Source organism: Ammospiza caudacuta, chromosome 3 (assembly GCF_027887145.1).
Source record: "Ammospiza caudacuta isolate bAmmCau1 chromosome 3, bAmmCau1.pri, whole genome shotgun sequence".
In the NCBI taxonomy this organism is placed as follows: Eukaryota; Metazoa; Chordata; class Aves; order Passeriformes; family Passerellidae; genus Ammospiza; species Ammospiza caudacuta.
In genome coordinates this window covers 73756842-73780594 of record NC_080595.1, presented here as the reverse complement: position 1 = coordinate 73780594, position 23753 = coordinate 73756842, and the positions used below count along the sequence as shown (strand labels likewise).

Below are 23753 nucleotides of genomic sequence, written 5' to 3'. Positions count from 1 at the left end.
CTTACACTGGACCATCCAGTCACAACTGCCAGTGCAGGCACCATCCACAAATTAAAGTGCTGAGGTGACCCAGGAACACTCCTCAAAAAACACCCACACACAAAGGCATTTATGAAACTGCGAGTTCAGTGAGCAGGTTTAGCAAGTCCTTGCTCTGTTTACTCTCAAATGTTAAATTCTGGAAGTATTAGTACAAATGCATCTAAGGACATAGCTTTTTCCTTGCTAGGAAAATGGAAGAGGCCTTCCTGGCAACTGTCAGGTTAGCACTCTCTTCCAAAGAGGGTCATGCACATGAAAAACAGTCTCATAAAGCTACTTAAAAAGCATCACCAATAGCACATGGCTAGAAAGAAAACTTCACTCTGCCTCCTCAGAGCTTCAGGGAGGAAGAGATGGCACCAGGGAAGGTCAGAGCCTGCTGTGCAGAAGTTTTCCTCTGAGTTCTAAAAATGTTCCTTCCACAATCACTCTGATCTTGTTCACAGCTTCCCTGAAAGATTTCACTCCTCTGACACATACAAGCTTCCCACCACTGCTATTGAATAGAAGAGCCACCAAGGAAGCACATGGATAAGAAAAGATAAGAAAAGATAAGAAACCACCACTCCAATTCAATGGGTCTACGAGAGAACTTGAAACTGGCAAATCAAGTCAAATAACATTTTTCACCTGTACCAATTTGGAGTATGTCTGCCTAAAGAAACTGGTCCAACAGTTTTACCACAAAGCATCCTAAAGCCAAGGATCACACACACAGGGCCAAAGAACTGCAAAACCCTTTCAAACAATGAATCTGTGTAATAGATCACAATTTATTACTGTGATGATAAAATATCTCTTCTAAACATCTAGTATATATGGTTTTAGTATTAGATCCTGAGAGAAAAAACTCCAGAATTATTAATTTTAGCTGCAAAATCACTACTTCCCATGCTATCTTCCCGACAAGCTTGTAATACAAATAATCAGCCAAAAAAGTGGTTTGACTCTCAGCACATGAATGGCCAGCTCTGTAGAACACCTTACCTCATCAATGATGTCAATCACATCCCCCAGCTTAAGCTCCAGCTCATCCTCATTCTGTGGGATGTAGTCGAAGAGCACTTTGCACTGCCGCTTCTTGGACCCTGATCCAAGGGAAACACCAGAAGTAAGAACACTCATAAAGGAGAACCATCCCTCCTACACCCTGCTCCTGAAGACCCAGAAACCATTCCAAAAAGCTATGTGGCTTTTGATCCTTATTTTGTGGTTTGCTTGGGTCACCTTAGGCTAGGGAGCCATGGTTCTGATAAACGAACACTATACCAATTACCAACCTGCTATAAAAAGCATGTTGACACAAGCAAGTCAGGTAAATCCCCACTACAGTGATTTCTCAAGCTATTTCCCAACCAAAATTTGCAGGAATGGCAATCACTGCCAGTTAGTATCTACTTGGAAGAAAAGGTACAAGTTTGAGCTTCCAGTCCTTAAGTAATCCTGAAAGCAGGAACAACTTTTGTTATGCACCACACTGGAGAGTTCACAGACCTTCCGGCCTCTAACAAGGACCTTGCTAACCACAGCTGTGCAGTCATGCCAACATTTGCTGGGCTCATATTTCAAAATATGAACTCATTTTTATCTGTGAATTAAAGAAAAACCTACCTTTGCTCAGTGCCAGTATGGCACCCAATAACTGAAACTGTCCATTAGCAGTCTTCGACAAAGACAAGATTAAAATCAAGTGCAGTTTTTAGTTGTTTGCCCCATACCATTAAAGCACTGCAGACATTAAAAAGGCAAAATGACATCCTAAGAGGGGAGAGCATTGAAGTGGCTTCTGAGAACTCAAGCCCTGCAGCCACAGCGGTGTGAACCCACACTGCCTAATTACTCTGCACATATCCTGGAGCGCTGCTCCTGCTGAACCCAGACAGTTTATGCACTTCTCCTTCAAACAAGAGGCCATGCCTTCAGACCTTTTCCACAACAGAGCAGCCAGCATACTTTTGAAGACAATTATCATCTTGAGCTATGACCCATGCATGCTCCCTATCCTCCTCAAAAACCATCTGCCACAGTTTAAATGAAAATATCAGTCAAAAGTTTGAAGTGGTAAAGCCTAAGCTTACAGTAGCTGTGTGATTTCCACGCTCTCTCTCTAATACTTTGTACTCCTTCCACACTCAAGCTTCAGCAATTAAGATTAGCTGTGTAAAAACATTTCAAAACACAGACACTGCCTCCAAGATTGATCCTTGTCTTTTTACAGCACTGTTCAAAGTCCAGAGCAAGGCATTTAGAAAACCACACCCAGCATTCTCCGTACAAAACAGGCCAGGCATCAAGCATCTAAAATTTTTGAGAGAGGGCTCACCAAATCAAGAATTTTCTACATGCTGGTATATGATCTATGCAAGAAACAAATAAACCAGAAATATGAAGCTTTATGGGTTATTTCTAGTAACACATAATTGGCTACATAATATACCCTGCTTTTACCTCCACTGGAACTCATGCACGAGCCCAGAGGGATTGCTCAGTTCAGAGTAATTGCAATAAATGGTTCAATAGTCTTTACTGCCTCCTGCAGTGCTCTCAAGGCTTCTGTTTGGTAGGAGATTAACCGATACCAAAAAAAGGCAAATTTAAAAGTCACTGCCATTTGGCATAAATCTGATCTCAGTGTTCCTTTACTTAGTGTAATTATATCTAAATGGGAGTGGGAGGGAGCCCATGGATGCATTTCACATCCAGAAACCTCCCTCTCCTCTGAGGTCTGTTTCAAATGACACAATTTAGGAAGTACTGCCTCCCACTTTTGAAAATCCCTAGCATAACCTAGGAAGGGAACCTGTCCTCTCAGAGAACAGAACTCCAGCTTAACATGCTGCTGCAGGACTGCTGGGCTGGCAGCCAGCAGGCAATTCTGTCCCTTCCCAAAACAACTTGTCTGGCTTCAGGTTTTGCTTGTTTTGTATAGGGTAAACCAAATTTAGCTCTTTGTTGCTGTTACTTAGCACAACTTCTGTATTTTCTTTCTGCTAAACACATGCAGACATCTAACTGATAGGAATTCTGCCTGCAGCTTATCACCCTCTTGACACAAAAATACCTGAATTCAGGGAGAGCTGCATGAAAGAAACTTAACTCTGTTTTTAACATTGTAAACCTCATTTCAGCAAGTGAAAAACCAGAAACACAAAGACAACTTAGCTCTAGAAAGCAAGTGATTGCCCAGGCACATAGCAAACAGGATCTGCAGGAGCTGTTCAAACAGTCTTCCAGGAAAAAGGGAACAGCAAGTGAAATGGAAATGCAGAGACTGTCACTGCAGCAGGTGCACAGCTGTGTGCCTAAAGGGAAGTGCTTGAACACCATTTTCTCCAGAAGGATGAGAGCAGCCAGAGCCCTGCAAAGAGACCAAGCTGTACCTTCAACCCTGCCCACCGGCACCAGCATGAGGATGTGACATGGAAAATATGGAAACATTCCAGGGTTAGGGTGACCAGAACAATAGCTGACAGCTGAACTGGTGTGAGATCATGTTCACAGAATCCTACAGCATCTCCAGGTGGAAGCACCCATAAGATCACATTGTTTCCCTTTCAGAGCCTGGCTGTATTTATCTAGGACCAGCATTAATCTTTCAGGTTGGATTTTTCCAAAGTCTGCTGTGTAAACACCCAACAGGCACCTACACGCTTTTGCCAACATGCAAACACAGATCACAGTCACTAAAAAGTGATTTTAAATTCTTAGTTTCCTAGAACAAAGTCTCAAAAAATTTGTAAAGGTGGTGGTGGTCCTGTGTCAGGGTTTTAAACAACAACTAGTGGAATATAAGCAAAACCTCAAAGCATACACATGCCAGGACCAGTAAGTTCTGAACTTTTTTAAAAAGCAAGCTTAAATAATAAATGCCTTCAAAACCTTTTCAGACAGAGGAAGCCACAGTAATTTAAAGGAATATCTTACAAGAGATTGGTATAACCAAATACAAATCACAAGCCCATTTGCTGGATGCAGGGAATGGTAAGCTTTCTTCTGTAGCCTTTAGTCACCTTGATATAAAAACTGGCATTATAACAAAGGAATCATGGATACAGAAGCACCAGTGCTACACTCCTGCCATCCTATTTGTTAGAACAAAAGGAAAACTACTATTTTTTTTTTATACCACAAACTACACCTTATTTCACACCAGAAGCAAGCCTATCAGGAAGAATCTGAACTATACAGCCCTTTCTTGTCAAAGCCTTGAATTTGTTGCAAAACTTGATGTTTTCAATTTCAACTTTTCTTTTAAAATGACCACAGGAAAATTTTTTATTATCATGAACAGGCCTGCAGCTCTCCATTCACGTATCTGATAATACAAACAGAGCTCACATGAAGTTACAAAGCCCTCTGTCATCTGGAAGGAGTCTAAATCCTGTTCACAGGAAAATTCATCCCTATTACTGGTGTTAAAAGCTACATTTGAGCTTTCTGCCCATACATACAGGAGCATAATTTGTCTTTGAATCAGTTTTTCTTTCTATGTTAATAGTTTTCCACGTAACCTTAAAACTAAGCCATGCATTAAATAATTCATGTTTATTTTTAAAATGCACGCCAGCAGCATGCACAATTGAAGGAATTGGAAAGACCACGTACTCTTCTTGAAGCCTTTGGACGGGGGATGAGGCTGAAATCCTCCTGCTGGAAGCCCATAGCTGCTCATTCGTTGCACAAGGCTGGCGACATTGCCAGATTTCTCCCTCCTGAGTGGCACAGCATCATCCTTGGGCTCTACATCCTTCTTAACTTCCTGAAACAAGAGATTGAAAGACTCATTGGCCACTTAAATCACCCAAGAGGTCAGTGGTTTTAAACAGGTGCACCTTAGACTGACACATTTCAGATACTTACCCTTTGGGGTATAACGACACATTATACTCAAAAATCATGGCCTTCATCCTACAATTAAACATACCCAAGGCTGTAATAAATTTGACTTTTCCATACAACTGTGTTAGTAAACAGGTAATGTGCTGAGAAAATTCAGAAAAAGGGGCAGTATTTCAACCATCTACTCTGTATCTCAGAAAAGGAGCTTTGAATCCAGAAGTCTCATATTACAACTTTTATGAAACAGCTCATACTTGAAAACATTTTTAAGAATATAAATATTACTTGAATGACAGACCATTCAATATTTTCATACATAAAGCTGTATTAGGTGATCATCTCTGCCCCAGAAAGCTCCAAGGTGTTTTCAGACAAGAGATGCAATTGCACTGCTGAAAGGTGTGAGCAGAAAAGAAAGTGAGCTCCAAGAAACAGAGTGGGAGCAAGTGAGGGGGAAGATCTAAGAGGAAAATAAAAGAGATACCATTTGTCTGGTTAATGTTTCCCACTCTCCTAATCTTTCTAAATTAGAATGGTAGCACTGAAATTGATTGTGCCAAACAAGACTGAAAAGCCTATAAACATGAAAGCACCAGTTCTTGACAAAAAGGCCAAGCAGCAACAGTCACTCTACTGCATCAGCTCATTTAATGGGATTCCACTGGAGAACAGATACTCTGAAAGAAGGAAATCATCACTTTGCACAGGAACAAACCCATTAAGTCGGATCAATGGCCCATCTATTGCAGAACACAGCTTCCAGCAGCCAAAATCCCAGAAGCTCTTTAGAGCTCCTGCAGCTCAGATCCTCCCATGTTCCCAGAGCACCCATAAGGGTTCCATCAGGGAGATGGATCACCTCCCCTCCCTCCCGTGCCTGCAGCTGGAGCTGTTGAATCCCTATCCTAACCCATGGTCCTGTCTGCTCCACAGCACCCCTGGGGATGCAAACACCCACAAGTACTTGCAGCTTTTTGTGATCCACTTCACAACAATTCTTGTATCCACCATCAGTAGCCACTGGTTAACAACTCCAGGAGTTATTGCAGCTGTAGCTGCAATAAATTATTTAATACTTGAAAACAGAATTGGCAAGGCATATATATACACTTACTCTTGTCGTGTGAACTCTTGAACATGAGCTTCAAGACAACAAAGTCCACACATTGATAAAATGCCAAAAATATGAGAAACATATTCCCCAGGACCTGTCTGGTGCTTTTTGGACTATTACAGCCCAGCTTTCTTACTTGTAGCTGTCCAGCTGGAAAACTCAGCAGGTCTGAACACCCACTGATGCTTTCAAACGTACTATGAACCTCAAGTTAAAGAGACCAAAGCATCTTTCAATTTCTCAAAAGAACAGAGCAAGACTACAGACAGCAGGATTTTTCCTCCCACTCATCTACATTACATAAAAAAGGCTTTTTAGAAAACAGTCCAGAGTAGTTCCTGCTGTTATTCTCCTTCCTCCACAGTGACTTCTGCCCTGGAGATCTTAGCTCTGCTGAGATCCATGCCATCTTCCCAGTTCAAAAAACCCCAAAACAAACCAAAAACCAACTCCTCTTGAATAGCACAGTATCCTGCCTACCTCCCATTTGAGTAGACATTTCACATTTCAAAGATTTTGTCATTCTCAGGCCTACAGCTGGTTTTTGGCCCATTACTTAGAAGTCTGATAAAACCACAAGCAATTAAATTTGGCTACAGCTGAAAAGTTTGTCACCTCCAAAATGCCTTTCTAGCTGCCTTGCTGACAAGGCCATTCTGCTCATCTTAAAAACATACTGGTACTTGAAAATCTGCCTAGAGTGCTTCTGCCTGTCCCTGGATCTTTAATTTTCTTTTTTCTTTTTGCTATGCAATTTATACAGGCTCTGAAATCTCCAAGCTGCACCAGGAACTAGTACTTCCCCAGGTTTCTCAATTTTAACACCTTCCAGTGAGGAGTCAGCTCCAGGCTCCTTCCAGAGGTCAGCACTTTGCAAAAGACTTCAGAAGCAGCTACTTCAGTTGCTTTGTAAAAAGCACAGAGATGCAAAAAGGAAGTGGGCAAGCTCCACACAGGCAGTTTGGTCAAAACATGACTTTTTTTCCAAAATTAATTTATTAGATGAAAAAAGAACAAAAACCAACAGACACACCGCTTCCAAATGCTAGAAAATATTGTGAGATAAGTACCACCTTAATCCGTAATTTGAATTAAACAGACAATATGCTTTTAAGTCCAGCATCAAGGGCAGGAAAATAATGGATAAGTTATAAATAAAAGGAAATTATTTCAGACAAAAGCACTGCCTACTACAAAAGACCCAAGACCCTAAACCAAAAAGAGAAATGCTTGAGCAACTTTCTTGCCAGGCTTGAGTGTCCACCTGAAGTAGTGACAGGTAGAAAATACTATGGGTCTAACACAAGAAAATGGCAAATTTTAGCAGAAAGTACAGTGTAATTACATTAAAAAAAAGGAACTAAAATAATTCTGTGTATAGTCATTACACACAGAAAATCTTGTTGCCTGATTCAAAGGCTGAAGATTTACTGATGAAGAATTTCCTCAGCAGACATCAAAAAGAACAACCAGACAATGGGAGAGCCTGGCAGCACAAGGTACTCTCTGTACCTTCCTACCACAGCCAGGGTAGGAAAGCTGGGAACACTTCAATACACAAATGAGAGAAATCAGCCTAATCCAAGACACAAAGCAAAGAGAACGTAAGGAGAAGTTCAAGGTGACTGTGATAAAAACAGGAGCAGAGACTGCAAATCTGTCAGATTTACAAGGAGCAGACGTTCAGTATGGGACTGGTACCAGCCAAGTTTGAATCAGTCGACTGTGACATTCTACTTTGTATATCAGAAAACAGCACTGGAGCATCACATGGAGCTGTTTGCAGCAAGGAGAGAAAAAACAACCACACAAGAGAGTTCTGCCACAGCAGTCAGGCATAAATCTAGTTTTGACAAAGAACTACAGAAGGTGTCAGTAAGCAATGACTAAATGGGCCAGGAACTATTTTTTTCATATTTAACCCTCTACCCTTCGTAACATTCTTGTAAAGCAAGAATATTTTTTTGTTCTCATTGTTAGAGAAGAACTGCAACATTAATTATCCTTCCTTGGGGCATAATAAACCATATTAAAATTAAACCAAAACTGAAACAAATTCAGGAATCCCTGGTCTCCACACCTGCATGAGATCCACTACACCACAACCCTGTAGTTCACATCAGCCTTCTAACAGCCGGGAAGTGCTCCGAGATTCATTTTCAAAAGCACACATCAGGATCCTCTCACATACACACACCCATCACCCCTGCCAGCATCTTCATCCTGGCTATCATCCTTATGACTCCTTTCACAAAGGAAGTAGTTTCTACACAAAGATCTCTCAAAACTGACAGTTATCGATGCAAACATTAATTCATGCCCTATTAATAACATTAATAGGAGTTTGCAATTCTTACATCTCTTCCAAACAGCTTGCTTGAACTTCAGTGTTGGAAAATGACACTGCCTACAGGTCCCACCTCTGAGGTACCACAATACCCAACCTGAACATGCCCAAGACTCCTGTCCATGGGTTTCACAAGGCAGTCAGCCTTGTTTACACAAATTATCAGAGAAAGTCTGTGTTGTGACAATACCAACAAAAAGCTCCAGGACGCTTCATCTTGTTCCGAGGTGAGGCCAATGCCAGCAAAACCAAAATGGAAATATGACATTAACTGCAGCTGGAAATTTGAATATTTTTATTCTGCCAGTCCAAATGCAGTTCAAGGCTTGTCAGTATTTCCATGAGCAGCGCAGATTTTATGCATTTATGACTTGGCAGTACAAGGTCAATACAGACTGTCTCTTGGCGTGAAACACACTCCACTGGGAAGCAACCACCCACTTGCTCTGTTGTGAACTACAGCAGTAGTAATAAAGGTTTACTAAACATGTATTTCACAACACTTACAGACTCACTGCAGCCTGATAGGCAAAAAACAAGTATATAAATTTAACTAGCCAAACAAAAAAAAGTGGTTTTTGCTTTAATTGTATCTGTCACGGTTTTATAATCCCTCAAGGAAATGTACGTTAACAAATAAAAATCTCAAAATTCTCTACGTGCAGCAATATGTGATGCAAGAACTATTCTTTATATGCAGACAGAAATGCAACACATGTAAATGCAGGCACAGGCTCACGATGCCGTTAAAACAAGCGGGCACTCCTGACCTACTTCCGAGGCGAGCAGGAGCAGCCTGGCCTCCAGCACTGCCCGCCCACCACGGCTCCAGAGGGGACAGCTGCATCCTCCCCACTCCCCTCGCCAGAAGCCAAGAGCTCTCAAATCAGGCAGGCAGTGGAGATGCAGAAAGCAGGTCAGAGCGTCTGAAAGGCCAAGAGTTAAAAATACAAATTCTATTCCTGAATTATAGGGCACAGAGAAGTTCATTATCCAGCAAATCTAAATCCTTAGCTAGATTCTTCAAGCACAAATATTAAGGCGTCAGCTGCCATCTCCTGCTATATATGCCATTACACAAGGAACAATCATCTTTAGACTTCTTATATTAATTCCACTGTAACATCACTTTGTGCAAAAATGATGTGCATTACTCCTCGTGGCTGAGTACATTTTAAAGCAAGATCTCAAGCAGCAGATAATGGTCTCAATCTCTAAAGAGGCTGAGATAAAGAATACACAAAGGCAAATGTTTGACTCTACACATACAATTATCTCTTTTCTTCTCCATCAGAACAGCAATGAAGAACTCATGGACTGACAAATTAAGCCCATGACTCACATTTTACTGAGTAGAAAATAAGTAACTCAGAATTGAGCCTGTCATTTTAGGGGAGAGGGACGAATTGGAAGCAGGCAATAGTTCTGTTTATACAAGTTCACAGCCTGCAAAGTCCCATTCCTGAAAAAGTCACATAGAAATGTGACTGTACATAAATATATATCAAAATCTGTACAGCTGCCTACAGAGGAGAGATTGTTATCTGTAACCTGTTCAAGAGCAATGAAACCTCAGTTCCTGAAGCACAAAAATCTTCACATAACTAATTATTTAAGCACCACATTTCCAGTTTTAGTAACAGCAACAGACAGGCAGGCACAGGGCAGCCTTAAGAGCTCCAGTCACTTAAACCTTAGATATCCCACACCCTTTCATTTTGCCTGTGTCTTTACCTTGAGTAGAAAACATGATTTCTCATCCTCAATGTTGGTGCCCAGAGGCAAAATATTTAATAAAGGCAACAAAAGAAAAGATGAGTAATGTGCAGCTATTCCGACCTGTCTTATTACTTTACCTGAGCTAAAGGGGAACATAAGAAAATCCATGGACCAACATAGGTGAGAAGCTGCTGAGCTCCTTCCCTGGAGCATTCAGGAGATCAGAGCAGGTTCCATCTCCCAGGAGAAGAGCTTGGCTGAGAGAGGTGAGAGGCTGCCCCTGACCCTCCAGAGAATTAAACATTATTCTTGAAAATAGAAAAAAATCACCTAAAGATGAAAGCAGCTACCATCTGAACAACAGACAAGATAGATACCCTTTTTTTTTGCAAGACAACTTACCTCCTGGAGAGTGCAACAGGTGTCATGGGTTGATTTTGGGGAGCTTAATTTAAGGTTGAAGTAGGTAGGGAATGTTTAACAGTGAATCACTGGGCTTAAGTGCTGACCCTCCATCACACTGAACTAACAGAGGCAGCATCACTCCCTGCCTTTGTCTCTTCACAATCTGACTTGTTGCTTTCTATTAAACCACACCCACATCACATAACACAGCTTAACAAATTACCAATATTTTTACATGTGTTATAATCTATGCTAAATGTTATAATCTATGCTAAATATAGATCTTTCAAACATACTGTCTCCTTGTGTGGGAGGAAAACAATCATCAGGCAAGCCATCACTTCTTTCTCACAATATGCAACATGTGGAGTAAGTGGGATCTCCAGGAAGCATAAAAAAATGAACTGAATTGCTGCAGATTTACAGACTAAAACCTGAGTCATCAAATAATTGTGATACTTGAAGGTCAAGAGCAGAGAAAAAGCTGAACTTTCTACATAAGGAACACTCTATAGAGGTAATGTAGAAGTAGGCTCAAAGTTTCACATTTTGATACAGATTATAAAAATACATGCATATAGTTTTTATATATACAAATAATTCAATTTTTTCATGGAGAATTGTATATGTACAGACTCTGCACCAAGCAAGCGTCAAAACAGAATCTGACATGAAGTCTTGTTAATGTTGGCAAAATGCAAAAGAGACCTCAAACAAAACCTGAAAGCGCAGATGCAGGAAAGCTCAGCAGTCAGCTCACCAGGTCTACCAACAGCAGAGCAAGGAATCCTAAATTAACAGGAGTAACTAGAGGAAGCACAGATCTTTACATCAGTGTTTCCCAATCATTTAATTTAGAAAAGAGTTCATTTTAAAACACTTCTGAAAAGAATACCTTAAGAATATTTTATGGTGTTGTCATGTTCATAGCCAGATAAAACTGTTTTAAAAAGCTGGTTACATTTCTTCTCTATTATATTTGCTAATACATATATATGAAAATTTAATTATATTTCTTGTAATTGTTTTATAGAATAACAGTTAATGTCCTGTCAACCACCAGCCACAAAATAGTGCTTCAGATCAATGAAAGCAAGAATCACACGTGGTAGAAGGCAAGACAGAGCTCCAGCTCCCACAGCACACGTGTCTTGTCCGCTTCCCCACACGGGAAGGCTGGAAGACATTTCTTTCCCTTCTCCCAGTTAATTGCCTCTCCTGCTGGTCCAGGGAAATGTGGGATCCAGTAACCACTACAGGTTCACTCTGATGTTCAACTCAGAACATCCCTAGTTCCTTCTCACCATCATTCTGTCTTTCTGCCTCCACTCTGTTGCACCCAGCTTTCTTCTTCCCTGCATCCTTTTTCCAAGGCACCATCTCTTTGCATTCCCTATAAAACCTTCAGCATTTCACTCATGGCCACAAGTTAAAACACTGACACATCCACATCCCTCCACAAGTCTTGCCCAGGGCACAAAATTAAATAGTTAAGAGATTGTCAAATAAGGGCTAAAAATATAAATCTGGAGTCTCAGTGGAGATTAGAAAAGGTTTAAAGATTAGGCATTACCAGAGATTCATACATTAACTAACAGTTTTAACTGAAAATGCATCTTGCTTTCTCGTCCTGTTTTGAAAGCATCTATGTAACATGCTAATCACCATCAGTTTCCAAGAATTCAAAAGCTTATTACAACAAGTCCAATGAATTCACATGCATACACCAAAATATATTTTTACAAAGTGAAAAGCATCAAAAAAGCTTGTTAAACCTAGAAAATATTTACCATAATAAACTTTCACATCAGTTCATAATATTGAATAAAGCCAGTGTTCAAGGAACACATACACTTGAAAGTCAATACTGAAAGCACTGTAGTAGAGAACACCTAACCTCCCCCTCCAAAATGATGAGCAGCCAAACAAAAAAAATCACAATTGGTGCAAATATCAAGAGATGACAGGACAGAGATGAGCTACCCTTGTGCAGGTTTAAGCTTCAAGTTCACAGTTAGATTACTTCATTCCAGCTCATAAAAAGCAAAAGAACCGATTGATTTAACATTAACTGTGTTGGGTGTACACACACATTGATTTATGAGACATATGGCAAAGGACTACAATTACATGGCTGGAATGTGCAGCCAGAGCCTCCTGGGATGTAACAAACATTTTACAGCAAACAGTACCTGGATAACTAACCTCTTTGTTCTTATTACATATGCTAATTCCATAGTGCATATTTATAGCTGCATTTTAGACTTCTGTACACAGGGAAAGTCTAAATTTAAAAGTCATGTTCCTGCACAAGCCCACTCAGTCTCTGCTGCCTGAGCAATACCTTGCACAGTTTACTCAGGTTGCAAACACCTCCTGATGAAGCACACCCTGTTTGCAGCCTCTAGGCAGGGAATGGTTGCCTTGCTCCTGTGTGGAGAGAAAGCTATAACATTACACATGAATCAAGTGTAACAACTAAATAAGGATGGACAAAGGAGCAGACTGCTTCACGTGATTACATGACTAAGGACATGTATAAACCTGCTGCTCCTTCCACACAAACCATCATGCTCAATCAGAGTAGCTCGGGAGTATCCAGGAGTGTGCCACTACCACAGAACAACATCACAAGCTGATATGGCATTTAGGAAAGCAAGAGGCACAGGTACAAGCAACAAACTTGGATAACTCAAATCAGAGGGAATGATTAGCATATTAAGCAGTATTCACACAGGTCATTAATCACATTAATCACGCTTTATCCTGATGTCCTTCAGAACAGCACCTTAAGTTCCCTAAAGTTCCATACCAGTGCTGCCACTGAGCCAAAATTTAGGAGCTTTTTCCATTTCTCTCATGCTCTTGACATCACAGTATCAACATATATATATATTCCATATTTGAAAATATACTAAATATTACAAGAATCACCAGTGTTTTCCCTATTCTGTGTTCACATTCAGCCACTGAAGACTTCACAACACCACAGATTTTTATTCTTACAATAAAACAATAGTTTGTGAATGCAAAGTGAAATCTTTTTCTCAGGTGATTTTTTCAACATCTTAAAGCACAGGTCATCTTGGACAAGGAAAGGGGCACATCATTTCAACAAATTTCCTGCAGTTAAATAGCTCACTTTTGAGGAAAGCATCTGTGACACTTCAGATCTAACAGTCCATCAAGACAAATATTTCAAATAGTCAACTCATTTGCATGCTCTTTCTTACTAAACAAGACACTTATACTGCCTTGGAATATGAAATAATTCACACATCCCCAACCAACACCAACAAAGGAAATTCCTGTGTGGATGTGGTGACAGCTGAAAAGACAACCTGACACACGGGTGCCCACAAATGGCTGGGTGGGCAGAGCTGGGTCAGCAACAGCAGCTCTACAGTGCTAAATCAAACACACCTCCAGACTCCCCCTCTTCATGACAGAGACAGTCACATCACAAAGGGACTTCACAGGCTTGGGACCCAACTGGTCTGAACCCAGCCAGTCAATTCAGTGATTCAACTGGAAAATCACAGGAGTAGGAATAAATTATGGTGAGCTCTGAAAGACAGTGAAAATGCTAACATATCTGTGCCACTCGTTATATCTGTCAATGTTTTCAGCTGATTTAATTTTCTTTACTGTTGTTTTTAGAAACAATAGTTTCCACATCCTAAGCAAGGTTCACCCAAGCCAATTATCAACTTTCCAATTGGAAAAAAACTGTTTCCTTGTTTATTCCTGCCAAAACAGCTGGATAGCAGAGACTTGTCTCTCACCCCACAAGCACAGGAATCATTATCACCATTCTCACAAATCTCAGGCATGTGCCAATGGATGGGATTAGCAGGTGCAGGATTTGCTCAGGCAAACCCACAAGGTACCCCCGAAATGACACTGTCCTCCAGTGGCCCTATTTCTCCCAAAAGCCTGAAGAAAAATCAGCAGGAACAATGGGTTGACATCATAGTACTGGCAACAGGTGTTAAAGCACCAGCCTGAGTGCTCAGCTTCACTCCCTGCCTGAAGACAAAGAGCCCAAGGTTTCTCTCATATACTCAGCACTGAAACTGAAATTACTTAATATGGCTTTCAATCTTGCATGTAATCTTTGTTTCTGAGAAACAAGAACTGCCAGCTCTGAAGCAAACATCTCCTTACCAGCAGGGCTGCCTACTCTGCCTGGGAAGCAGTGCTGCTCTGAGCACTCTGTCACATCCCTGCACAACCCACTGCTAGTGGAGACAGTTTCTTCAAAACAATAATAAAGCAAAGAAAAAGGCTGTATAAACTGAAATGGAATTTGACCAACAGGACTGATAAATTGCTGTATATCTTGCTTTCTCCAAGCCTTACATGGATGCAAAGATTGTGGACAGAATACTTTAAGGAGCAGACGCCAACCTTTTGGAAATAGGTATTTTATTCTAGTCCTTAAATACATCCTATTTATTTAAAACTAAATATGGCTTAACCTATACCCATTGCTTTAAAGGGTTATTTATTCATCTGCTTTTTTAACTGATGTTACTACACTTTTTAATCATGCCCAGATTAGAACTAACCTAGAAGGGTCTGTCTTGTCTGTGATCCCTCCCAATTCCATGAGTCCTGTTTAAAGTTCTGGGTGAGGTCAATTTTTAAAAAGGAATTAAGGGAGATGCAATGCTTGAAGGAGCTTTCAGCCAAAACTTCTCTCATTGGCTCAGAGCACACTTGTGTTTACCAGCATGCCAACAGTGATAATACAGGACAGAGGCAGCAAACACAGGCTTAAGAAGGTAGGTCAGCTGTGCTACTCTAAAGTCTTCATCTAAGGGTGATGAAAAGGGAAGAAAAGAGACTTGGGCTGTGTTTTGTTTTCACAAACACATATACCAGGAAGTTGAATATAAAGAATCAACTAAAAACAAATCATTCTTTTAGAAAGGAACTCCTTCTGCAAGCAAAGTAGCTGTCTGCAATCTCCAAGCATCTCCCTATACTACAGAAGGGGACATGAACTAAACCAACTCCAAGTAATTTTATTACACAAACAATTCTAAGACCATGAATTTACACCATATACTAAATAAAGTCTCAAAATCATATTGCAAGCATAATTTTTAAATTCATGCTGTCTCCATTCACTATCCCGAAACACAAAGTCTGTTTACAACATTTGATGTTAAAAACATAAGGAAAATTAAACAAGCTTACCACTTCCAAGGACATATTTGCTCGAACACGCCCAGTGTTGCAGATTTTTTTTATTTAGGGGGAGGAAGAAAAATGTCACAGTGAGCAAAGTTCACATGCTAACCTGGAGAGGCTCCAGGCTCGGTGCTAGAGCAGCAGCAGCTGCTCACACCTGTGCAGGCAGGAGGCTGTTCCTGCAGCAGCACCAAGGCTGAGGGGCTGCATGGCCCAGACTCGCTCAGAGCAGTGCCCAGCCCGCTCACCCAAGCGTCCCCAGAGCCGGCTGGCAAACTCCTCTGCCTTAACCGCTGAGAGCTACTGATTAATCTGTGCTCTGCTCCTCCCTCATCCGAGTTACTGCCCTGAGCTTATGATCAAACTGGTTTTACTACCATGTAAAGCCTATTACTCACAATACAACTATTTACAAAACTAAGATAGCAATAAATGAAATACAACAAGGAACTTCAGTTCTTAAAAAAAACTTCTCAGCTATGTAGAGACAAAAACCTTAAGAAAATAAGCAGAAGGATGAATACGAAATCAACACTTTCAGTTATCAACACAACAGGTGTCTGGAGAGTGAACAGAATTACTCAAAACAAATAAATCAAGAAAAACAAATCTTAGTCCATCTTGTCAAAGTAAATGCAAAAAAGGAGTTAAGACTCATTGGGCCAGAGAAAAGAGGTAGGTCTGAGGAATTTCCTGAAGGAGAGGAGGCCTGGACTCTTAACCTTTACTTTTAGAGAAATGAAAGTAAAGTCTATATAAAGTCTAGAAGCAAACAAAGGTAAAACCCAACCCAAAATCAAAAAGTCTTCCACATTTCACACACATTAATATCTCAAAAAACCTCACACATTCCATCTAACAGCATTACTACACTTCTCTAAATTACATTGGAAACAAACAAATGTGTGCACATTTTTCACCGTGATGGATTTTAGAAAGGAAAAGCTGCTCTCAAAGAAAACAATAAAAGTCTGCTAGGTTCCATTGCTCAATCCTTTCAGGAATTTATGAAATTGTTTATTTTAAATTGTCCATACAGGAAGAAGAATAAATGGCAATAACAATGTCAGAAACAAGAACTCTATTTCAACCCCACTCAAAGAGGACATGCACAAAGTTTAAGCAGGAATTTCAGACGAGGTTTTGTTAGTAACACTGGAAACATGTGCACTCCAAAACCCAGCTCTGCAATACAGGCAGAACATCTTTATGAAGCTGCAGCACTGATAAGAGAATTCAAGGAAATGAGCTTCACAAGTAGGCAGTGTAATTTTTTGCTTGTACTGTTTTTTAACCTGCTTGTATTCAACTGTACATTTACCACCATCTCCTGGTTTTAGGACTGCTTTGGACATCCCACACACAGCGTTCACAGCCAACTTTTACAACACCTCCCACTCCCCACCCCACTCAGTGGCACTGCACAGTAGTATCTAAGGATGTTTCAGAAGCTTTATGGGGTTCCCTTTAACTGAGACTACCAGTTCTCTTTCTTTTAAAGCAAAATGATGCAAGTCAGCACCAAGAACTGCACCTTTTGGGACAGACCATCTCAGACTGCTCATTAACCCAGCAAGTGATGGGCTCACAGAAAACATCCTGGTCCCAGCTGGCACCAGGAACCAGACATCCCCAAGCTCTGGTCGTTCTCCAGGATCTCCCCATCAATATGGAAAAGGCTTCAGTAGAAGCCATTAAAACCCAACCAGAAAGTTACCAGATGATGTTATAAGGTACCAAGCATCAGCATTACACCAGTATCCACAAGAAGCTTCCATTAATTCCCTTCTCCACAGGAGTGCTTCAAAGTCACATAGTGCTCAGCACACCACAGTGTACAACAAATTAACCCAACTCAAACCACAGTCTCAGCTTCCTCTGCTGCACTTCTGACAGCAAAGACCCAACTGCTACCACTGCATGAAACAAGCCTACCACCACAATTTAAAATTATTGTGCATATTTAGAAGACTTGAGAAATAAAAGGAAGACATCTTCAAAAATCTATTTCCTGCTTTAACAACCCAAAATGAAGCTGACAACACTTAGTCATACTTCAGACAGAAAAGATGCATTTGTCAAAGCATGAGAAATGGCATAAAATGACAGTAAATCCTATGTATGGGCAGAGCCCAGAAGGAGGGAACAGAAGGGGACTGATCTGCTTTAGCAGTGAGGATACAGTCTGAATCTGGGGCATCCAACATATTCAGGCAGCATGCAACAATAATCCTCCTGTCCACATTTTGCTTGTCCTTCTAACAGGCAAGAAGCATCCTTGCACTGCCCAGCAGCCAAGGACAGTTTGCAGCTGGCACCAAGGCAACAAGCTCTTTTCCTGCCCTCACACAGGATGAAGAACAGACAAACTAACAAAATTAGCCAAAACCAACCGGCTTGAATTAGAACCTTCTCCCAGTTCTCTTCCAGTTGATGAAAATCAAAGGCTTTTATTTATTTAAAAAAAATATATCTTCTCTAATAGCATCTAACATTTTAAAAAGAAAACATGTTTGTCTTTACCCAGTTCAATCTGTCATATTTATTATATTTTTTAATTTTACACATGAAGGCAAATCTAGTGGATAATACGTGCACTTTCAGCTTCAAATTTTAATCTTTTACAGATCAGCACAAATTAAAATTTACCATCCATGGAGAGGCTAAATCCTGGCCACAGTTCAATTCTTAACAAACCACTGTGTGTATATATATATTACACCAATAAGCCACAAATTTAACCTCATAATGCATTCAGGCCAGATCCTCATTTCATGCATGAAATTACACTCATAACAGGAGAGTAAGATGATCCTTTCAGGAAGTGATAAATATTTAAGTAGAGCCCCAGAATTTTGCAACCAAACCTGTAAAACTTGGTGCAACCCTTAGTACTGCCCACAGCAATTTGTGCTCTCTGGTCACATTTCTGACCTCTTTCAGACTTCTGTGCTCCTTCCCTTTCATGTGGGTCATGAGAAGTCAGCAATACTCATTTCTTGTCAGCATCCTCACTGTTCTTACCACTCCCAATGGCGGTGGCTGCTCTCAGCAGCAAACCAATAAATCCATCTCTCCAGGGACTTTCCTCATTCACAGGGCCAAAGTCCAGCCCTGCCTGAGCTCATTTTCACCCCCTCCAGCAGGCCACCCACACCTTGCAGGTGTTAGCAGCACACCAGGCCAACAAGGGGCATTTGACTTTAGCTGCTGAGGCTTGGTACTTGCAGCAGTCTGGTCACAGAAATATCCCATAGATCCTGCAGCATGATCCAACAACCCACCACAGCAGCAAATGAGAATGATTTGGGAGGAGGCACAACAAACAAACAACAACACACCACCAAAACACTTTTGTGCAACAGCTTTCCCAGAAAGTCTCTCTCAAACTATCACTATCTGTAAATTAACTTTTACAAAGAAAGTATAATTAAATTAACCATGAAGAAAACACACAACTTTCGTATCCCTAACAATTAATGCTTTCCCATTATCTCACCACTGCACAACAGCCTTCCAGCCTAAACATACTATCTTGAAGAAAAGTTCCCAACATCAGCCTCATAACTGCACTCAGCTCCAGCACCAAGAAGGCAAGTTACCCCTGTTGTCATGAAACAAAAGTGATCATTTTCTTCTACACAACTTCCCTTCTGCTTCTCCAAACCCCTACACCTTCTAGAAAACTGACTGTCCTCTGTAATTCAGGACATCCAACCATGCCATGCACATATAAACAGCTGCTAAGTTAAAAATACCTGCAGCTGAGATGTCAGGATAGAAATAATTTTAAACAAAATTTATAAAAGCCACAGCTGCAGAAGGGGAAGAAAAGATCCAACAAGCATGGCAATTAACACAGAAACGTGTCACATCCGACCCAGGACAAGCTGCTGACACACAGAGCAGAAAAGAGCCAAGGCTAATGCTTTTTCTCTACACAGCACTTGAGAGCTAATTAAGAACACCAGCAGAGTAATCACCAAACACCACTTGAGGTCAAATTACTATTTATACAGGACTCAAAACCCAAAAATGACTTTGAACTAAACTACCAACAACTTGAACATGTTAGACAAGTGAAAAGCATTTGTACAAACTTTCCCTTGGTAGGAGACTCTCTCTGAGAACAACTGGATTGCCCCAACCAGTTTTAAAAGGAAAATCTTAAAACCCCTCACAGTAAATCAGAAAACAATAATTTCAAATTTTCAGAAAAATTGTCAAATTTAAAGTAAGTATAAAATAGTGTTTATAGCACTGGACCAATATCCCCTTAGGTTTTCGCAACATGAAAGTATCACAGTAAGATACAATGGACAATTCTGGTTTGAAAGGAATTAATTTCACTTCAAAAGGGGCAGGAATACCTACATTCACTTGGACTATATGGAAGTGTTACACCAAGGAGTTTGCAGAGTCACAAAAAAGGCAGTGCCAGCAGCAGAGTCCAGGGTAAAACAGCACTGCCCCTTTCAAATAAAGCAGCTTGATCCAGGCTGAAGAATCCACATCAGCAAAGCCTGAGGATGTGGATCCTCACAAAACTGAGGATGCAGTTTTTCATTATAGATGAGCTGTGACCCCACTTTGCCAACTCTCTCATGGCTGGATGTCTTATGCAGGGATAGGTTTAGGGTTTTTTTATATTCTTGTTTTTTTTAATCAGTTCATCCCACTAAAGCAGATAACCATGGCTACAGACAATTTGGTTGAAGTCAGAGTGACGCAGAACACATAATTCAAGGATACAGGCCAAAATAAATACTAAAGTAAGAACAGACAGCAGAAGTTAATTTTAAAAAATCTACAAAAGCATATTAAAAAATGTTAGCACCTTGAATGTCTTCCCATTAAAAAAACCATCCTGTTACAAATACAACATCTATGTATTCCAACTATTTCAGTAACAGTGGCCCAGCCACACCACCACAGTAAAATCACGGCAATGCAGAAAACTCACCTTCACAAAATTGTCAGGGAACATGCCCCTTCTGCCATTTAACTCCCCTTCCAGCCATCCTTCTTCTTCCAGTTTTTTCACATTCCTGATGACCTCCCCAACTCGGATTGTTAACTCATCATCGTGCACTGCATCATAGTCATATTCCACAATATAGTCCACTAAAAAGGAAAACAAAAACACACACCATGAATACAACCCAGACTGGGAAATGCAACTTGAAAGCCATGCATGTTCAAAAGGCAAACCTAACAATGAATGCTAACAACAAGCATCTCCCTCACAGCAATGCTCATTTGTGAACTGTGACATTCCCACGTATTTTTGAGAGGGAGACACAATTGGATAGCCACCTATTAGAATAAAGCAAATTTAGGAAGAGGACACCAGGTCATATTTTTGTGGTGGTGGGTAAGTTTTTGTTCATGTCTCGTAGAAGGAATTGCTGGCAATGAATTTTTTCCCCACCAAGTTCCAGCTGAAGATTTACCAATTATGAATCACTGCCCACAGGGCAAGTGCTTCTGACTCAGTGCCCATTTGGGGCCAAGGATCAGACACTGTGTGTATGGTACATACTTGCAATGCTTTGTTAATCCTCATACTTGAGCCTGCTACTATGTCTGCAAAAAACTAATTGCTCCACACACAGAATTTTTGCAGGTTTGATCCAAGAAATTCAATACAGCCAGAAGGTGTGTGATTGACAATATCATACAACTTAAATTGCAAATATGTAAAAAAAGACCCTCCTTCAGAGTCATTTGGTTTGTCTGAAGTAGAATAAGCAAGTGAGCTTTACTTTTGGTACAATTAAGTTTACTCAGAGGAGCACAGCAGTGTATTCACAGACTTATCCATCTGTTGCACAAGGTCCATGAGAGTTGCTCACCGGCAGCTTGAGGCTTGTTTGGCAATAAAGACTCATTTGTTCATCAAGGAATTCTGTTCATGCCTGAAATTTCCACAAACCTGCAGCAATCAAATAATCTTCCCTCTCACTCAAATTCAGTCAAATATCCAGGCACTGCCAAATATTAAAACACTGTCCTCAATGAAACCTCCCTCTCCTCTGCAGATCACAATGCACAAGAGCACAAGGTTAAAAGACAGAAATTCTGAAAGGTTGTGGAAGTTTTTTTCCCAGGTTAATCTATTTTATCAGTGCATAATAATACCCAACAATTAATTAAAAATGAAGGAATCAAATAGGAAGAAGCATTATTTCCTTGTTATTGAACTTAAGGCTGCATTAAACCAATGTGTAATTCTGATCAGTGGGCAGTTTTAATTACAAGTGCAGCTGCAGTGATTGCAATTAAGCCTTTATCCCTTTGCTGCCTAAGGACAGCCAGAAAATCCTTAGTGAAAAACAGAACTACATGATGGTGCTATGAATGCAAGAGATGCTTGAATGATATGTCAGGCAAACTATTTTCTGAATGCACCCTTTAACAAAGGAAGCAGTAGACATCAACATGAAGACTTAATTTTGCCAGAGTTAATTTGAAGATTTTTGAAGACTCAATTTTTAAACTTTCTTTCTTTAACAAAAAACAATCATTTTCTTTCTTATGCACAGAAGTTATCACCAGAGTTGTCTGCCTATGATATGCACTTGGAACTTCTAGCACATTTTTCTGTACTGTAGATATTTACCTTTGCCAAATGTACTCTTTAAGCTTGTTTCAAAGCATCATATTCCCCCATTACTGCCTGCAGCAAGCAGAGTAGTTCTGTCTTGCTTCTGCACACAATTGTCTCTTGAGTGGCTGACAAAATATTGCCAAACATACACAAAATTCTGGCAGTCACAAATCATAAAGACAACAGTCATTCATCACCTAAGAGTCTGCAAATGAAAACATCACCTTCCAACCAAAGCAACTCAGCCATTCTGGAAACCTATAAATGTAGAGAAATGTAAGAAATATCCATGTCACATATTTCTCTCATGATATACTGTTTTGAAGCACATTAGCAGATAGCATATCCTATAGAACAGCTTTACAAAGCTAAACATGGAAAATGGATCACAACAGTATAAGTCATGGCAAATGCTCACAGCAGTGACTTGAACTGCCAAACACCTGGTCCTTTTTCCACAGCAGCAGTAGATAATCACACCCACACTGTGTCAACATGAACCAATTCTATTGAAAGCTTATTTATTCCCTTGGGAGAACATTCCTGTATTTGTGTTTGAAATGCACAGAACATTCATGTGGTCACCTTTCCAGACTACAAAACACTTACTTGGTCATGCCACCAACAATCAGAGAACCTGAAAAACCTCCCAGTCATCATCCACATGTCTTTATGTTTCAAAGACAACTAGCAGTAAACAATCATCAGCTTCTTACACTTGAAATTGAGGTGCTGAATTTCCTCCTGTATTTGTGAGTGATACCCAAAGCCACCCTTGCTCTCATGGATACATAGACAAAACAGGTATGAACTCTGTTACCTGTCTGTGGAAGTGGAAGGGACCATGGGGAATGTTAAAATAGTTTCATCCCATAGATTTTTTTTCATATGATGGCAGAGGATCAGCAAGGAGCTACACATCCCATGTCTTGCTACCATGTGGTCCTCAAAACATTTACAAGTTTTGTTTTTCAATATTAGCAAGTAGCACTAGTTGAATCACCCGGTGATGGGCAAGAAACCTCTGTACTGCCAAACCAGTCCAGATTAAATAAATCTCTGAAAAATACTAGAGTATTATATTTACCCAAGTAAAAACAGAGTCCAGCAATGACAGAAAATGTTTTTAAGGAATCACAACTCCTTATAATAACACTAACTAGAAATTACATTAGTTTACTGATTATACTTCTTAATGCATGTAGTAGTTCTGAATGCTTCAGGTTCTCACTTTTAAAGGTTTTACTCAAGAACAGATACACTGCAATCAGTCAGCAGTAAGGTGGACTCCAGCAGTAAAAGCTGGTCAAAACTGTTTTTAAAAATTCTCAACTGGTAGAAGGTGCAGAACCCCTCAGCAACACAAGCTATCAAACCCCCCTATCTTATCTCCCTTCTGCTTTTTACACTGCTTTCTCCTTTTCAAACTTCACTCAAATCAATTATCTGGAGCTTAAAGTCCATAAAGATCAAGTTTC

At 40.3% G+C, this 23753-nt stretch overlaps 1 protein-coding gene across 1 annotated transcript in view; it reads right to left on the bottom strand.

The window, feature by feature from the left end:
• CD2AP (CD2 associated protein) overlaps window positions 1-23753 on the bottom strand; it is a 77288-nt gene that overhangs the window by 34938 nt on the left and 18597 nt on the right. The window contains exons 2-4 of the mRNA XM_058801105.1: window positions 20629-20789; window positions 4648-4801; window positions 1030-1130 (exon numbers count right to left, since the gene is read on the bottom strand). Of these exons, the coding sequence (XP_058657088.1) occupies window positions 1030-1130; window positions 4648-4801; window positions 20629-20789 (416 nt within the window). The remainder of the gene's footprint in view (window positions 1-1029; window positions 1131-4647; window positions 4802-20628; window positions 20790-23753) is intronic.